The sequence below is a fragment of the Nothobranchius furzeri genome, chromosome 14 (genome assembly GCF_043380555.1).
Source record: "Nothobranchius furzeri strain GRZ-AD chromosome 14, NfurGRZ-RIMD1, whole genome shotgun sequence".
NCBI lineage: Eukaryota > Metazoa > Chordata > Actinopteri > Cyprinodontiformes > Nothobranchiidae > Nothobranchius > Nothobranchius furzeri.
Genome location: NC_091754.1, coordinates 27,913,374 through 27,930,400, shown reverse-complemented (window position 1 = coordinate 27,930,400; position 17,027 = coordinate 27,913,374). Strand labels below are relative to the sequence as shown.

Sequence of the window (17,027 nt, the reverse complement as noted above, 5' to 3'; positions counted from 1 at the left end):
ATCCAGCATCTAATGTGATCATTGCAGAGGTTTACAGGGGCAGGACTGGCTGGTGACCCATATTGTCAATGTACAGACAACCATGCAGCTATGGTTGACTTCTTCTGAGGAAACAACATAGTCACAAAGGGTTCAAGGTGAAAGGAAGATCAACAGATGGATGATTAGCTGTGGGGCAGTCAAACTACTCATCCCTCGTTCATACAACTCACCTTTGGTGGGAATATAGTTAAGGGGGTCCATGACAAAAAGGCGATATCCCTGACTCCTTGGCTAGCGTTAAAGACATTCTGAGCAAATCGTGAGAGAGTCAGGAAACAATAAACGAAGAGACGATTCCAGGAAGGAAAAAGTGGGAGAGGTGCATTTATTTTTTTGGAAGAAATTGTTCCTTCTTGATTTTCAGGGAGGGGGAGGAGTTTTTGATAAACTAAGGAAGAACGGAACACTGTGACTGAGGCCAGACGGGCTGATTAGTTGTGGAGCTTTGATAAAAAGGGCCCAAAAAAATGACTGAACGCCTGTGGAACGTTTGTATCAGGAGAAGTTCACTCCAAACACCTTGGAGTAATATATTAAAAATCAAAGATAAAAGATCGTATAGATGAATATCACACTTCCAAAAAAATTCCCCACTTGGATGATGTGGTGTGTCATGCTGTTCACACTGAGAAACCTCTGAGTACCTAAAGCATCCCAATGCAGAGGTGGAGTGTGCAGTGGTCCTTTTGTGGATCAGTTTTGTTCTTCATGACAGAAAATTATTTGGATGTTTCACTTTGATGCATTCTTCATTTTTTGCATAGTAGCAGATGTTGTCATTTGGTTTTTGTAGCATGGAGCAAAATGTGGTTTACACTCTTGTTACGATACGCTCGTTTGTGCAAACTGTGAGCATGAATTAGCCAAGCAAACCACAGGTTAGTGATTTAATCTCTTACATTTCACCATATAAGTCAATCCCTGCATTGGGGGTTCACTTTAATGCACTACAACAATATACTACCAGGCTAAATGAACAGCTAAAGTGGTCAGCTAAACACAAAATGAGAAAATTAACGTTCTGCCTGGACATGAGTTAATGCATGCACAGTTTCAGCTGCTACTGCCTTGCAAAGTGAGTTAGTAACTGTTTCATACTCAGTGCTGCTCAGATACTCCATGCAAGAGTACACCCCAACATTTACACTCAGATCTGATGATTTTACCATGCTGCAAGGACATTTGTGGTGTTGAGTGCTTAAAAGCTGGACTTAATATTAGGTTGCATCAAACTACTCAGAGGGCTGCCTTCTACTTACTTCTGCTGGGACCAGTAGGTTCCTGCCCAGGTGCTGATTAAAAGAGAGGCACCAGGCTTCTGTGTAACCATTCATGCTGGGAACATACTTCTTTACTGTTTCATCATTGAGCCTGAGCCAAACACCATCATCATTGTGGATCTGAGGGAAAACAAGCAACAGAGTAGAGCACAGCCATGTTGCCTTGTTACTGAGGGAACAGAGAGAGAGCCTCCACACTTCTGACACCTCTGAGGCTGCAGGAAAGCTGTTACAAAGATAAGGGCAGGTGTAACAGTGGGATGCAAATAAGGAATATTTGTGCCTAGAGTTATAAAACGAGCAAATATTGTGCGCATTTGAAAATATAGTATTAAAAGAATCATGCAGTTTAAACCTCCTAGACCTTTTTTAGATAAATCTGCTTGAAAATGACATGTCCACACTTTAAAGAGTATATTTCTGTAACCACAAGGAATATTTGATTGCTTCTGGTCTAATTTTACAGTAAAATTCTGTGGAATTTGTTGAGATGTGTAATTATTAGTATATGTATCATTGATTAAGTATAAATGGAACATTAGCATAGGTGGATGATGATGAACCCTGTTGAAAGACAAATTTCTGTAACCGCTTGGTGTCAGACAATAAAGTGTTTCTATTCTATTCTATAGTAAAAAAAAGATTATTTTTGCTTTACCACCTGAAAATGTTTTATTTCTGGATGAATACCTCTTATGAAATAATGCAGCAGAAGCTTCAAACTTTAATAAATTCATAGTCCTACATCTTGACAATAACTGTACAAAGTTTGAGTTTGATAAAGTGAAGAACAGCAGTTTAACAGAGATTTATATACAGACACTTAAGGCGAGGTCTCTAATGGTACATCTGTGCCAAGTGTATCTGGATTACTCTTTCTTCCACTAACTTGTTTGTTATCTTTGATAACATTGTAAAGTCATTCTGTGACAAAGTATTTAGAACATTTTTGAATCCGTGCGCCACGGGCATTGGCAGAAGCTCCATTACACGTGAGTTTTTCTGAGGATCCCACTGGACTGTTTTGGTGGTTCCACCCTGGAGTGGAACCTCTCAGCCAACAGAATCACTTGCTGTTGAGTTTTTTCGGCTGGGTTACGTAAACTAATCACAGAAGGAGAATCGTAGTAAACCAGGAAATGATTGAACTTGGCTTCGGAGAGTTGTAAAGTTTCTCCAGCAGGTAAAAGCAGCCCAAAGCAGTCATTGATCAGCTCTGTTTGACGATTGGGACAAAAAACGACTGGATTATGATAGTAAAACAGCAAAGGTAAGAATAAATGTGTGCTTTGGACATCACGAAATTGGCGTTATTTTGATCTTTTTGATCAGTTTTACACGTGGAGTAATGATACTTATACTGTTGGAAAGAGGAGAGTCTGGGCTCCTGTGGATAGGAGCATAATGCATTCTCACTACTGTGTGTTTTTCTCAATCTGTGTAGTCCACATGATTTTTTTGGGCTTTTCAGTTAGTGGATTATTCTCGCTTATTGTTGGTATTTTGTGTTGTTGTGGTATAAAGCATGGATTCTATCATTTAGGTGAGCCTCTTCCTGTTACATATGCGTGCAGTTTGCATATATTGGTAAATATATTAAGTATGTTTTTGGTAAGCTTTTGTTACGACTTTGTTACCAGAAGTGCGCTCGGACCCAGTATCGGGCCCATCGAGCTCAAGCATCATTTCCTTTGAATTTACACGAAAGCTTTTCATGCAGCTTCAGATTGCCTTGGAGGAGGATGTGAAGCAAGAAAACGTAAAGGCAACAAAGGAATGAGGTTGTAATTAATTAGAAGTTATATAAATTTACATTTTTTTTCACTATTCAATCCAGGTCCTTGAGGGCCACCATCTGCATATTTTCTGTTTACCTGCGCCAACAACACACCTGGTTTTAACCAACAAGCTTCTGAAGAGCTTGAGGACATGCTGAAGAGGTGATTCGATCAATGAAACAGGTGTGTTGGAGCAGGAAAGAGCTAAAACATGCAGGGAAGTGACCCTGCAGGACCACATTTGAATAGATGATTACATTTTGTGTCATGTGAGCTAAAGACCAAGAAAATGGATCAACGCGCCCCAGCGTGGATTATTCTAGCGGTCTCCAGGCAATTACCTCGTCAGTGAAAGTGATGGTGCCATTGACATGCACTGTGCCTATCTGTTCACTCTGCAAGGAGGGGTGACTACGCACACGGAGGCCTGCGCTGTCCCTGGACACAAATTTGCGGACCTGATAGAAGCAGAAATGGAGATAGAGTCCATGAGCCGTAAGAGCAGGGAACAGAATGAAAAAAAAGTGCATCAGAAAGAAAGAAAGGACACATCATCGGTAGGAGAGAGCATGCTTGAACCCACACAGAGCCTGCTGTTAGGTCAACTAATACACAAACTTTACGAGCTCAGGTTTTGGTTGCACAAGATGAATAAAGTTAATTTTCAATAACCAATGATCCAAAGCAGAATAAAAAGATACACAGCACACATCATTGCTTGTTTCCCCCATACAGATGGCAAAATTGAGGAAATTAGCAGAAATTATGATGAATATGTTTTCAGTTAAACTCTTCTTAAAGTGTCTAACAATCAAAAATGGTCGACTCTCTTTGACAAACTTTTATATAAAACAGGATTGGAAATCATTTTCCTTTTTCCACATCTGAAAACAGCAAAGACACATTATGAAGTGACTAATGCAGCTTTATTCAATAGCAACATTTACCTTGCTGTAAATCAAAACACTAAAACCTAAACACTGCCTCAATATTTTAGGTTTCAATAAAAACTCACCTTGCTAGGCTGAGGTTCTGCCTTCGGTTTGACCATCTGAGTTCCAGGTGGTATCATACCTTTAGGGGGGTCTTTGACTTCTACCTCCAAACCGGCATCTTCAATAAAAACAATTCAGCTTTTACATCTAAGCTCGTGACATATTTAAAATATTGTATTCTGCACCCATAGAAAACACAGGAAGTTCCTGTAGGTGGCGGCTTGTGGAGGCCTACCTATTTCAATGCCATCGATGGTGACGTGGATGGTATAGAGGCCGACTGCCCCTGGAGTCCAGTTGGCGCTATAGGTTCCATCAGTGTTGGCACGGATTAACATGTTTTCACTGGGCCTGTATGGAGAAGCGTCAGTGAGCGGATTGCATCTCATCAGAATGTATGTTGGGCTTCTGCATGAAGCTGCTTACCTCTTTGGGGTTGGAGAAGCAAAGCGCAGCTCTTCAAAAGAGTAACTTTCATATGCCTGAAGGAGAAACGCCGTTCATGTGAAGGTAGGAACAGAAACGTACTGGCCATCATGAAAACCTGGTCCACTTCATTATTTCCACAAGCTCCTACTTAAATAGCAATTATTTCCTTTTTGCTTCAAGTACATGTTTAAACTCTACCTAAACTGACCGAATGATAAAAAAAAATACCACTGTTTGGTGATTTTACTAAATATTTAACAACTAAAAAGAGAGAAGTGAGTGAAGAGCCACCAATACACACTGACCTTCATCATGGTGATGGCAATGTATCGTGCTTCTTTCACAATCACAGGCTCGTATGTGGCCTCCAGCTTAGGCACCGGCAGACCTCCGAAGGTAAGGTCTGGACCAGAGGAAGAAGGGGAGGAGCTTCCAGGTAGTCTCTGCAGCTTCTTTACATTATCAGTCTGAACTGACTTCTTCTGGGAAACAGGGACTGCCTTCACTTCCACCTAGAGTTAAAAAAAGATTAAATAAATAAATCAGAAAAGTCTGAAAGCAAGCTATTTTTTGCACTTAGAAGCACCAACACCGTTATTCTTACCTTCATGTTGGGAACATGCACCACGTCTCCATACTGGTCTTTAGTCTGAACGACCACAGTGGCTGGCCATCCACAGCGTATATCATCCTTGTTCAGAATCAGAGCCGTCTTCTGAGGATCTGCGTAGGAGTCGGGCTGCAACCATCTGGATGGAACGCATAAAGACAGGAAGTACGTGGGGAGTTTGATCAGAAATAATGAAAACAAGAAGGTTGTCATAAAATGATCATTACTGTGACACGAACCTGGCCAGACGCCCTCCACTTGAGTTTGCTACACAGGTGATGAAGTCTTCGAGGAAAGAGTGTTCGTTGGTTTGGAGGTGCAGAGGCAGATTCCCCTCCAAGGCTTCCAGGATGGTAGGAGAGTGGGACAGGGCCAGACCCTTCCCCAGAATCCCTGAGTGGGCTTTACACACCTGGATCAGAGTAATGGTGAGACTGATTAGGTAATGCCCGAGCTTTATTTTGACTTTTCTTAAAAGAAAAATGTTTACATGCAGAATAACTGAACACATCACACACCTGAAGAGATGCTTCCTCAAGAATCTCAAGATCTTCTTCCAGTTCAGTGCCTGAAACAGAAAAATTATAATACACGATTTGTTTCTTAAAATAATAAAAATATTTCAAATATTCTCAGTTCATTTTTATGCACTGTTGTTTCTACCAATAGGGAGGGCCAGATCCTTCTTCATCAGAGCTGCAGCGCACACGCTGCCGAGGAACGCCAGCTCTTTTTCTAGCTGGATGATCCCCTGAAATGTCAAAACAAACTCAGGAAGTAAATTTCTACCTTTAACAGGTGACAGAATTGCAGATTTTAGCTTGTTAAAGTGACACTAAATTGTTTTTTAACTTGAAGCTAGAGCTTTAACATTGATCTCAGTGATTGTCGAGTTAGAAACTCGACCAGTTTCATATTTGACACCAATCTGCAGCCCTCTGCTGACCAGATACTGTACGTACAGTTTTGTGGAGCGGGTAGGTGTTCTAGGGGGCGCTCTTATACCTGCATTACGGCTATTAGCTATCTTCTGTGCAGTTAGCTTTTTCAGTTTGCTGCTCGTCAATAAAAAGTACAAGAAGAAGAAAAAGAAGTTTGTTTTTCTGCTGGCATCGTGGCAGAGCCTGTTAGTAAAAGTAAGAGAGTAAGGCTAACAGCCGTAATGCATATATAAGAGCACCCCCTTGAACACTTACCAGCTCCACAAAACTGTTAAGTGCGGTATCGGGCCAGCAGAGGGCTGCAGAGTAGTGTCAAATATGAAACTAGTCAAGTTTCTGACTCAACAATCACTGAGATCAGTGTTTAAGATCTAGCTTAAAGCTGAAGAACTATTTAGTGTTACTTTAAAGTATAAATGATTATTTTAGACATCATCCATCTGCTATTTTTCTACCAAACAGAACAACTCAAGTCTCTGTAAGAGCGTCCGTACCTCATCTGGACCTGGATTAAATTCGTATCCAATAGCTACACACTTGAAGCCGTAGAAGCAGGCTTTCTCATCTTTCACATAATCTGAGGCTGTTTCCAGAGAGAAGAGAACTTCGTTTCCTGAAAGACAAGGACACAGAATGATAAAATATGATGGATTAAAAAATAAAAAGATACTAATTCTACTTTTTTTGCATTACAGAACTCTGTCAGAAGTAAATGTGTGATAAAAGTCACAAGGTTGTTAATTTCTTACCTGGGAGGACAAGAACAGTGGTTGGCCAACCCGTGGAGCCTGAGAACTTCTTGAGCTCAGTCCAGGTGTTGATGGTGTCATGGATCAGAGGTTTGCCTCCTAAGTTGGACAGGTGCAGCGTGCGGCTAGGGATGAGCAGACGAAGCACATCCTCTGGTTGAGCAGTGCCACACTGTGGATCAAACTCGATGGTGGTCCAACGAACACAGTCTGGAAATGATACCTGAGGACGGATTACACGAGGACAAATCAAACCCAAACAAAAAACGTTCCTTTTGTCAAGCTAGTTCCTCTTAAACAGATGAAAAGGAGCAGTACCCTGTGCTGGGTCACACCGGCTTGTTTGTAAGGATGATCGCTCTCAATCACAGAGTAGTGGTTCGAGGTGGTGCATGCCGACAGGCCCTGCTCAGGCTGGTTGCCGGTGGTGCTGTCAGTTGACTGGTTGGGGTTGAATGTGGGTGGGGCATATTTTTGGTTAAGGGCAGAGACCGCAGGTAGCAACTCTTGAACAAGCCCAAAGACCTCGACGGCAGCCTGGAAAAACCAGCATGAAGCATTTTATCAAAGGAAGAGTCACACTGGTGAACGACAAAAGACCCGCCGTCCTCATTTCAGGTCTTACCTTGGGCACAGAAGCAGCAACAGGGCCGATGTAAGCCAGAATGTGGGGCAGGAGCATGGAGAAGAGGCTGGAGGAACTTAAAAGCTCTGGAATGTCATCCACTGAAGAGAAGAAAGGAAGAATTATTAAAAACTGATGAGATGCATTTAATCTTAAATGTGTTTATAGTCTGATTAGTGTGCTTACCATCAACTGCAAATGCCCTGTGAAGAAGGTCCTTAGCAGCTCTGACCACAGCACTGACCACAGACAGAGCTCTGCTGCAGTTTTTGTCCTCCTCGTTGGCTTTGCTGAGCAGCTGAGACTGGAGGTCCCCATCATACTCGCTCCTTCGGCCGCGAGAAAGAAAAGCACGAGTTACATTTTTTAAGTAAATATCATAGATGAGATTTAAAAAGGCAGGCTCTTACCTGTAATAAAGAATCTGTGGGATCTGACCTCTGGTCTGGTTGGTTCCATTGCTACTCAAGCTGCAAGTGCTAAAGGTGAACGATACACCATCAGAGCACTGTACCGTGGTCATGCCTCCATCTCCGTTAGCCGTTCTGCTGCCGTAGTTACGCAATCTGACGGCGTATTTGACCCCTTCCTGCAATAGATCAAGAGATGGATCAGAAAATGTTTATTATCCAACCCACGCCGACAGATGCAGATTTTTGCATCATAACAAAGACATCCATGACTTAGTGGAACGCTCACACACCTTGAGTGGTACAGCTTTATCCAGGCGAATTTCTGCTATATCACTGGGAGAATCATCAGTGCTGTAGGTGCCTTTCACCAACTCCAGAGACGTCCATCTGTGAGAGTGTGCCGAGTCGCCCGGGTGTTCCGTCTGTGCCTGACGAAAGACGGAACAAAAGTTTATTTTAACAAAAAGTAACCAAGAAATAAAACTAGAAAGATTTATGATCACTTACATCATCAGCAAGCACCTCTAGTTCATACTCGTGGATGCCCCCTCCCCCGTAGACACAGACGCCGACCAGAACGATGCCTGGCTTGTCCACCGTTAGACAGATGGCATCTGGGGAGCCGTTGCCCGTGTTCCAGCTGCGTCCCTGGCTCGTTTTGGTGAAGCGGTTGGGAGAAGCTTTCACAGAGTGGAGCGAGTTCAGACCATCAACCTGATGGACAAATTTTAAAAATGACCTCCACGCTACAATATAGCCACAGATAAAAAAAATCTATCCTTCTTTCAAAAGCTACTGGTTCTCCACAAGAACTGGTTAGAAAAGTAAATCTAATCTGCACGCATGTGGTAAACACTAAAACACTTTTTATGACTGCAAAGTGCCAGACACAGCTCTAGAGGGACCTGATCAGGTACTCAGGGGAGGAAGAGTTGTTTCCTTGACAATAGACTGGGCAGAAAAAACTGGTGTGGAGGCTGCTGTCAGGTGACATTTCTATGGCAACAGGAGTCCTGACTGCAGTGCATGATTGTAGTAAATGATGACAGGAGGTGTGAGTGTGAGGGAGGATGGGAAACATCTGCCACGAACACATAATGACTTGGCATGCCAGAAGGACAAAACAGAAGTGACAGGCTGGGTTTGTGGCCCTGAGAGCTGGGCGGGTGGTCGTTTTTTGTGAGTGAAGTTACCTCGGAGCCCATGGCCGATGCAGTCAGCTCGGAGACAATCGAGGCCAGCAACCCGCAGGTATTGGACACCAAATGAGGAGAGAACAGCTCCACTTCCTTCCTCAAGCTCTTTCGCACTGGAAGTACCACAATCACCAGCATTTTCTCAAGGACTTCCCGGAAACTGGTCATGCCCATCAGGTTCTCCTCCGTCTAAATCAGGAAGACAAAAGCATCACTACTCTTTGATGCTGACCAAAGCCGACCCCAGACATCAGTAAGGTGGGTGTGAGGTGCGGAAAGCTTGCACACAACTGAACTCACATGGCTCAGTTTCTCCATATGGGCCACGAGCAGGGGGAAGCGGTGAGCCAGAGCAGAGTCGTTCTCCGTGCTGACTTGTTTGACCAGTGAACGCAGCAGCACCTCTCCATCATATGCAATGGGCAGGATGGAGGTCAGCTTCACCGAGGTGTTGCACAGAGCCGACATTACAGCTGCCAACAGTCGGCTGCTGGATGTGCGGAAGTTGGCCTCGGCAATGTCCTGATTTACAGGAAGAGAAGAAACTTTCATGTGTCTATCCATCAAAAACATTTTGTGAGGTTTTAAAGGACCATCATCTGCAGAATGACATCATCCTACCTGGTCTAGGCAGTTGAGCAGATCGCAGAGACAAGCCCACTGAAGAGCTGGAGTGGGGTAAAAGGAGTGAAAGCAAGCAGTGAAGGTGTTGTGGCACTCCTGCAGCACAGCTTCCAGCAAGGTAAGTGGCTGAGACAGGTAGCCCTGAGGGTCATTATCCAGCTTAGTCAGGCAGTTGTCCATGCCTTCTGACAGGATCTTCTTCAGCAGGCTGCGTGTCTTTCCCACACACTCCGCCAGCTTGCTGGACTCCTCCACCACAGCCTTTGTGCTGGCTGGAAATCAAACAACAGAAATGTAAAAAAAAAAAATAATAATAACTGTTTAAAGCTGGAGAAACACTATGTGGTGAAATTCTCTCTCAATGTGGAAAATTTATAAATACACACGGACACATTTATGTCTAAATCAATATTTAATAAGCTAATTATTAGTCTATTTTCCTTGTTAACACTTTAAATGTTGTGCTCTCCTACCAGCAATAGGGAAGATCTCACAGATGTAGACCCGGAGCAGGCGGAGGCAGCACGTGCCGACAAAGCGCAGCCTCTCCAGGTCCAGCAGGGTGGCTGTGTACTGGAAACCCTTCAGGCCTCGGAGCTCCTCAACACCCAGAACCAGGGTGGTCCAGCTCCAGTGAAGGACACTCAACAGAGACTCAAAACACTCCTGAAAACAGAAATTTAGTCATATGAAATACTTAGATAAAACGCACGGTTAGTTAGAAAACAGGAAAACACAGATAGCTGACCACTGAGACGGTACGAGCAAACGAGCGTTTAAGGATGTGGACAGGTTCGCTGCTCTGCTGCTTCCCTTTAGATGCATTGCCATCATTTGAAGGAAGTCTAATTAAGAAAATAAAGTTAGAAATGACTTTATAAGGAAAAACAACTGCATGCATTTAAGTGTGCTTACCTGTAAAGCAGCTGAGGTATCTGACCGGCGTTGACATCTGTACCGTTGTTTGACTTTTTAGAGCTCTTGAACTGAAATACCACACTGTAAATAAGACACAAAACATGTTAAAAAAGTGATTTTCACAAACATGTTACTTCCACACGCAGTATAAATATGCTTTGATGTAAAGAAGAGGTATTTTCACATGGATCGGTTTAGGGCAGAAGTGTTTAAAATGATCCTGGAGGCAAAACTGATGAGGAACTCAGCAGCTTCTGGACTGACTCAGTGTTGCTGCAGCACTTATCTATTGATTATTAGGATTGAAACGCTATTTTACCCATCATCAGTGGTGATGGTTGCCTGTCCATGGGAACCACAGTCACTGCTGGGTCCAGACACCCGGGCCCACGCCACATACCACCATCCAAGCTGCAGCAGCACCGGCTCATCAAACATCATGGCGTATTTCTCCCTGAAGAAAAAAGAAAAAGAAACAATAACATGAATGAAAACATCAGTAAAGGCAATTAGGAGGCAAAACGTATTTTTAAAAAAGAAGCAGCCTTACCTGGCCGCACAATCATACGCTAGAACATCGGTCTCAGCTAGGAGGTCACCGTCGGTCTCGTGGTCCCCTCCGTCAGGCCCCAACTCAAAAAGCTATACAAGATTACACTTTTTTTCACGTAAATCCAAACATTTATCGATAACAATTTCAAAAATATATATTTTGTACAGTAGTCCCTCGTTATAACGCGGCTCACCCTTTGCAGCTTCGCGGATTTTTCCGTTGATAAATAAAAGGCAACAATGACAATTGGCACTAACGAAAATCCAGTCAGAAAATGGGAAAGATAAGCGAATGGAAAAAAGAACCAATCAGTAACTGGGACAGGCAGGACTAGACGAGAAAAGAATAAATGAACACGCTAATGTTAAACACATATGCCGGTAACAGTTGAACAATTTATGTCTGAAGCAAAAAATGTCCACGGCTGGGTGGAGGAGCATTAAATGTGACCATCTGAAAGGTTTGGCAAGTACACGTCCGGAGTTTCTCCTGGTTTTAAAAATTACAGTGGTAGCAGCGAGCAGAGGCATTCGCTTTCTGGGTTCTAGTTGTGTTTTTGTGAGGAAAAACATTCAGGCAGCTCAGTTTAGTTAATTAGTTAAGGGAAAACTAATAAATACGCCTGAAAACAATTCTTACCTTTAGTACAATTTTGCATACATTTTTTACAGCACACTGTGTTCTGTGTCATGATCAGGGAATGGGAGTTAAACAAGGGAAACGTTTGAAAATATTAATACCGTAAATCCTCTAATATTGGCCTATATTCATTTAACGGCCGGGTATCACATTCTGGCCGGTGTCGGAGTCGGCGGAGGTGAATAATGGCCGGTTTTTTATTGTGGCCGGGTGGAATGTGGTAACAAGCAAGTACCACGGGGGGGCGGTTGTGTCATCCGTCTCACTTTTGATTTGCCAGTGATAGACCGCGAGGGTAACTTAAACCGTGCGGAGACGAAGAGGAGGCAAAAATTTGATATCAAGTTCAAAGAGAACGTGCTGATTATGCTGCAGAACACTCTGGGGAGCAGTAGCAGGGGTTGTATGAACTAGTCACTAGTCGACTTCACCGCTCTATAGTGACTTTTTATGCCTGTCATCGACTAGTCGCTGTCACGTGATAATGACCGGCAAGATGCAGTCCACGGAAAAGACAGCAGTCTGCTGTCAGCAGGTGACAAGCTCCTGCGCGTCGGGAGGCAACGCGCTGTGCCAGAGCGTCGGTACTGACACCCGCCGTAAAACGGACATTTAACCAAATTGTAACCTTCACCCTCTTGCAATTTAACATTCCCCTCACCTCCATCCTAACCTTAACCAGCTTGCGCATGCAAAGCTCTGATTGTTGACGCGCTCCAGACATCTGCGTCCTGAGCACGGCCACAGTAACATTATCAAATTAGGTCTTGCCACCTCAAAAACTAATTTAACACGCGATCGTTCATGTCGGCTCATTTCCTTTTATGTTTTCTGTCTTTTATTCTTTTATTTGGGCCTGATGCGTTTCGCTGCTGTGGAGTGGGGTGCATCACCTTGTCCTCCGCTGATGCACCTCACTGATGCGGCCGGCGAGCAGCGCGTACTCCGCTGTTTTTGCGGTCGGTAGATCTTTTAGAACTGCAGTTCAAAGGTAACTCATGAGGTGAATATATATGAACCCAGGTAGCAGTTTTTCTTTAGGATTGAGAGGAGATGCAGGAAGATAATAAACAGGCAGGACAGAAAAATAGTCAAATAAAAACAAGTTAGTTTTTGTACCTGGTGGATGCAACAAACAGACACCATTGAAGGTCATCAGAAGTGAGGAACAGAAAATGAAATAATGATTTTAATGTCTAGAGCAGCAGGAACTCCGAGAGGCTGCAGGCGCATCAGTTTGCTGCTGCTGCGCAGGGGGAGAGGACCGAAGTAGGATGCAGAAACTACCGTTGTTAAAAGAGATGTTAGAACATGTGGGCGCAATTTTAATTGTCAAAAACTCCAGCGAACCATTAGTTCATTTTGCTCAAATAGAAATTGAGGCCTGCCTCTAATTCTGGCCCTCCTTCCAATAAAGGCCTGGAGCTTGATGAGCTTGAGTAAAATACAGGCCCGGGCCTGTATTAGAGGATTTACGGTAACCATCTGAGAAAAGCGTATAAAGAGTAGTGAGGGTTTTTTTACAGCATTTAAGCCTCTATAATAATTGTAAAAAAAAAAAAAAAAGCTGGCTAATTTGTGGAATTCACTTTTTGTGGTTATTTTTAGAGCATAAGCCCCGCGATAAACGAGGGACCACTGTATTTTAATAAATATAATAATAGGTATTCATATAACAACAACAAAAAGAAGAATATTTTTATACAACAATCCAACAATCGCAGCAGTCAAGATAAACCTGCTGCAGCAAAGAAGAGAAAGAGGTTTCGTCACCTTGATCTTGGCGGTGTACTCCCCCCGCCCCCCAAAGAGGCCCAACCCTCCCAGCAGGATGTCTGCATCAGCACAGAAGCGGATAGCCTCCACAGAGTGGGCCGAGTAGCCCCAACCACCACCGTGGCCTGTAAGCACCACGCATGGAATCAACATTCAGCCGTTGTGATGCTTCATGTGGTGGTTTCATAAGCAAGGTAATAAGTTCATGTGAGTTGCATCACTCACACAAAGACTCATCGTTTTAATATAAGCAATGAAGTATCATCTTATTAATGGGGTCATGCAATACCCGCACATGTTCCACCCCTTTATTACGTGTAGAACATCTTACTCTCAAAGCGGTTGACGACGCTGTAGTCCTCCTTGGAGTAGACCTTCATCACTGCCTGGGTCTCTTCTTCTGCACTGGTTACACCCATTTTTAGCTCCTGCATGGCTGCCAATGTGTCAAGGCAACCTAAAAAGATAAAAAAAATAAATTTTAAAATTGTCTACTGAATGAGGCACATAAACTTTTCGGTAGCAGCAAATGACAAGTGCTAAGGATTACCAAGGATGTGCAGGGCTCCATGAGAGCGAGTGGTGGTTGCATGTGATCCTGAGGGCAGTGCCAGCTCTGGACTGAGGATGCTACAGCGAGCTTGTAGATCAGTTGCAGAAGGAATCCTAGCATCAGCAATGACCGCGTTGTAGCACCACATCTCCGTAGAGGCAGGCAGGAACCTGGAAGGTAGATCCCATGCACCGTTACTGACTATATACATTTGAAAGTTAAGCATTTCTTTCTTTGTGGTGTTAAAGGTTAAACGCATTAAACTTGTCCTGGTATTTACCTCCATATGACATCATAAACTGGGTCCAGACAAAGGCCAAAGCCCTGCAGGTCCTCCTGCTCAGAATCATTGAAAGTCCTGCAGCTTCCATCCATTTTGTTGATGAGCAAGCATTTAAATGGAGGTGGCTCCGACACAGAGGAGGGCACCAGCCCAATGATGTGTTTGCTGGCAAAGATCTCTGAAGTAGCAAGAACATGGGAGTTAATAAGAGCCTCGTCAATCCGCAGGAATGTCTGGTCTCCGCTGGCGCCGATCCAGGTAGCCTTTCGTCCATATTTGGCACCGATATTGGGCATAGGTGACGGCTTGGCATTCCAGTAGGGCATGTCCAGGATGGGCCTGCCCAGCTGCCCTTTCTGGAGAGTAAACAAGCAGACCATTAGACTGAAAGGTAAAACAAAATGTGCACTCACTGAAAAAGCTATTGCCGGGAAACTATATCGCAACATATTTCTCACCGAGAAGCTGCCAAATGTGAAGACCTGCCCATCCATTAGGAGGACCGCTGTGTGGTTACTGCCTGCTGTCACCTGGACACTTGGCCCCGGAAGGGCCTGCACAAGAGTTGGAGAGCCCCTGGAAGGTAGAAGTGTTGGTTTGAGAGAGAAGTGTGTTCAAAAAACATTTCATTTACCAACACCTGTTTTATAAATTATAAATATAAGTAAAACACTCAGATTAAAAGGTTTAACAGATTCAATACCTGGAGTTGACATCTCCATGTCCAAGTTGTCCGTGTTGGCCATAACCAAAGGTGTAGACATCTCCGTTCTCCATCAGCACCACTGGAATATCAACAGGAGTCATGGGTTTGGCTCAAACTGGTTATAATATTGTAATTTTAATCATTCAAAAAGAAACAGCTAGAGACGGCATCCTAGCCAATAAGCAGAGGCAGCCATGAGGGAAAAGTAGCTACCCGAGTGGTGAAATCCACAGCTGACTTGAACAGCTCGAAGCTCACAGTCAAACCTCACGGCCCCTGGAGGGTAGGTGGTGATTTTGCTGGCGTCCTTCTCTCCACGTTCACTGCTTCCATCTACAAGGCAAACAAAACAGTCGGCACATTTAGGAAGGCACAGCAGACGGAGATTGGGACTCTCTGCAAAGTCCTCAGAAACAGAGCTGGAGAAAAAGGAGGATTAAGCAGAAAACGAGAAGAAAAGGGAAAACATGCTGAAACAGAAATCAGAACCTAACACCTCTGCAGTATAAAGGTCTTTAGGTAACCAGTTCAGATACGGATTAACGAACAACTTATGCAGAAACGGCCAACTTTACTTTCTGACATTTATCTCTAAGAAATCAGACATGAGGTTCCACTTGAGAGGACAGAGCACCATCAATGCTCCATGCTTCTGTTCTGAGAGGGAAACCCTCTTGGGTATGGACTTCAGAAGCTGGTGGAGAAGGGGGATCTGAACAGGTCTACCCCAGACTGGGTCTGTAAAACCACAACCTGCAGATCTGAGGCCTGAACTGACAGAAACACAGTTACAGGGTTCTATTATGGTTGTAGATTGTTTTTCTGCTCATATTAATCAGAAACAAAAGCATAAAAACAAGGAAAGTGATTTTCTAAATAAGTACCTTTACCATCTTACAGTTTTTATCCAATCATGCCTCGAAAGTTCCTATTAAATGCAACAGTTACCTTAATTAAACCAGAGCTAAATTATCATAATCTAGTTATGATTCCAGTCTCGTTGCATCTCGTGCCCCAGAGTCAGACGCACTTTCTAAGTTTGCTGTATTTTGTAAAAAGTGACAATGATATTGAGGAACTGATTTAATTTAATTTAATAATCCACAGTAACTTTGAATTAAACACACTGGTCATATAAAAGTTACTGAAGTCTAAAACAAGACCATCTATTTTCCTCACACCAAAGTGTGCATTCATGAGTGTGAAAATGTTGTTCCTTTATGAAATGTTAAAAAAACAATCAGATGTTTTTCAGCAAAATAGAACAACTTCGCTCTACGTAGAAAAACCAGAAATCCACTTATTACAGAGGATTGTTTCCAGTGCAAAGATAAAAAAGGCATCAAAATCAGACTGAAGGATTTTTTCTTGTAATAACAAACTGCATGTGTCTTTGACATTTTCTGATTACAGAATCATTATTTTCTTTAGAGAATAATTATCACAAGGGTGCAGATTCAGAGATTAAAGCTGCAATAGCAAATTGGAAAATAAGTTCTCTTAAAACATTTTAAACTATGTTTAACATAGTATAGCTTTAAATACATTATGAAGATTAAAAAAAAAAGAAAACACGTTAACAAAGTGGTTCTCTCGCATTTTTCTAAAAACCTCCACCAATAACACGGCTCAGACCTAAAGCAATGATTGGACGACCCGGTTGTCGGTCTCACCCAATCCCAGCAGCTCCCTGGGTCCTCTGTTCGTTACGCACTTGTGTATTTAGCAACAGAACACCACTGCTGTGAGAGGTTCTCTCCACATCTGAAGTCACTAACAGCAACTGGTGTTTAGCGCTACCTCGTTTCCCCCAACAATGTTAAATTTTGGTTCCAGCAGACGTGGCCAGGGGGAAGATACATGAGGAGAGGGGTGAGCTTTCTGCGACCGCGTTCAAAAGCTAGCTTGTTCTGTAGA

General features: G+C 43.3%; 1 protein-coding gene across 23 annotated transcripts in view; it reads right to left on the bottom strand.

The window, feature by feature from the left end:
- mycbp2 (MYC binding protein 2) overlaps positions 1-17,027 on the bottom strand; it is a 65,436-nt gene that overhangs the window by 24,543 nt on the left and 23,866 nt on the right. For 16 of the 23 annotated variants that reach the window (XM_015966038.3, XM_015966041.3, XM_015966039.3 and 13 more), the window contains 34 exons: positions 15,324-15,443; positions 15,108-15,189; positions 14,863-14,980; positions 14,402-14,760; positions 14,119-14,291; positions 13,900-14,025; positions 13,566-13,693; positions 11,151-11,242; positions 10,920-11,054; positions 10,598-10,681; positions 10,431-10,527; positions 10,156-10,348; positions 9,680-9,954; positions 9,359-9,580; positions 9,056-9,247; positions 8,370-8,576; positions 8,153-8,290; positions 7,860-8,038; positions 7,636-7,778; positions 7,450-7,550; positions 7,143-7,361; positions 6,825-7,047; positions 6,570-6,688; positions 5,798-5,885; positions 5,653-5,702; positions 5,374-5,546; positions 5,129-5,273; positions 4,830-5,036; positions 4,522-4,577; positions 4,331-4,446; positions 4,116-4,213; positions 3,442-3,558; positions 1,302-1,442; positions 213-290 (listed from right to left, as the gene is read on the bottom strand). In XM_015966038.3, coding sequence (XP_015821524.1) covers positions 213-290; positions 1,302-1,442; positions 3,442-3,558; positions 4,116-4,213; positions 4,331-4,446; positions 4,522-4,577; positions 4,830-5,036; positions 5,129-5,273; positions 5,374-5,546; positions 5,653-5,702; positions 5,798-5,885; positions 6,570-6,688; positions 6,825-7,047; positions 7,143-7,361; positions 7,450-7,550; positions 7,636-7,778; positions 7,860-8,038; positions 8,153-8,290; positions 8,370-8,576; positions 9,056-9,247; positions 9,359-9,580; positions 9,680-9,954; positions 10,156-10,348; positions 10,431-10,527; positions 10,598-10,681; positions 10,920-11,054; positions 11,151-11,242; positions 13,566-13,693; positions 13,900-14,025; positions 14,119-14,291; positions 14,402-14,760; positions 14,863-14,980; positions 15,108-15,189; positions 15,324-15,443 — 4,994 coding nt within the window. The remainder of the gene's footprint in view (positions 1-212; positions 291-1,301; positions 1,443-3,441; positions 3,559-4,115; positions 4,214-4,330; positions 4,447-4,521; positions 4,578-4,829; positions 5,037-5,128; positions 5,274-5,373; positions 5,547-5,652; positions 5,703-5,797; positions 5,886-6,569; positions 6,689-6,824; positions 7,048-7,142; positions 7,362-7,449; positions 7,551-7,635; positions 7,779-7,859; positions 8,039-8,152; positions 8,291-8,369; positions 8,577-9,055; positions 9,248-9,358; positions 9,581-9,679; positions 9,955-10,155; positions 10,349-10,430; positions 10,528-10,597; positions 10,682-10,919; positions 11,055-11,150; positions 11,243-13,565; positions 13,694-13,899; positions 14,026-14,118; positions 14,292-14,401; positions 14,761-14,862; positions 14,981-15,107; positions 15,190-15,323; positions 15,444-17,027) is intronic. The other 7 variants (XM_015966044.3, XM_015966057.3, XM_015966059.3 and 4 more) reach the window with 1 other exon arrangement.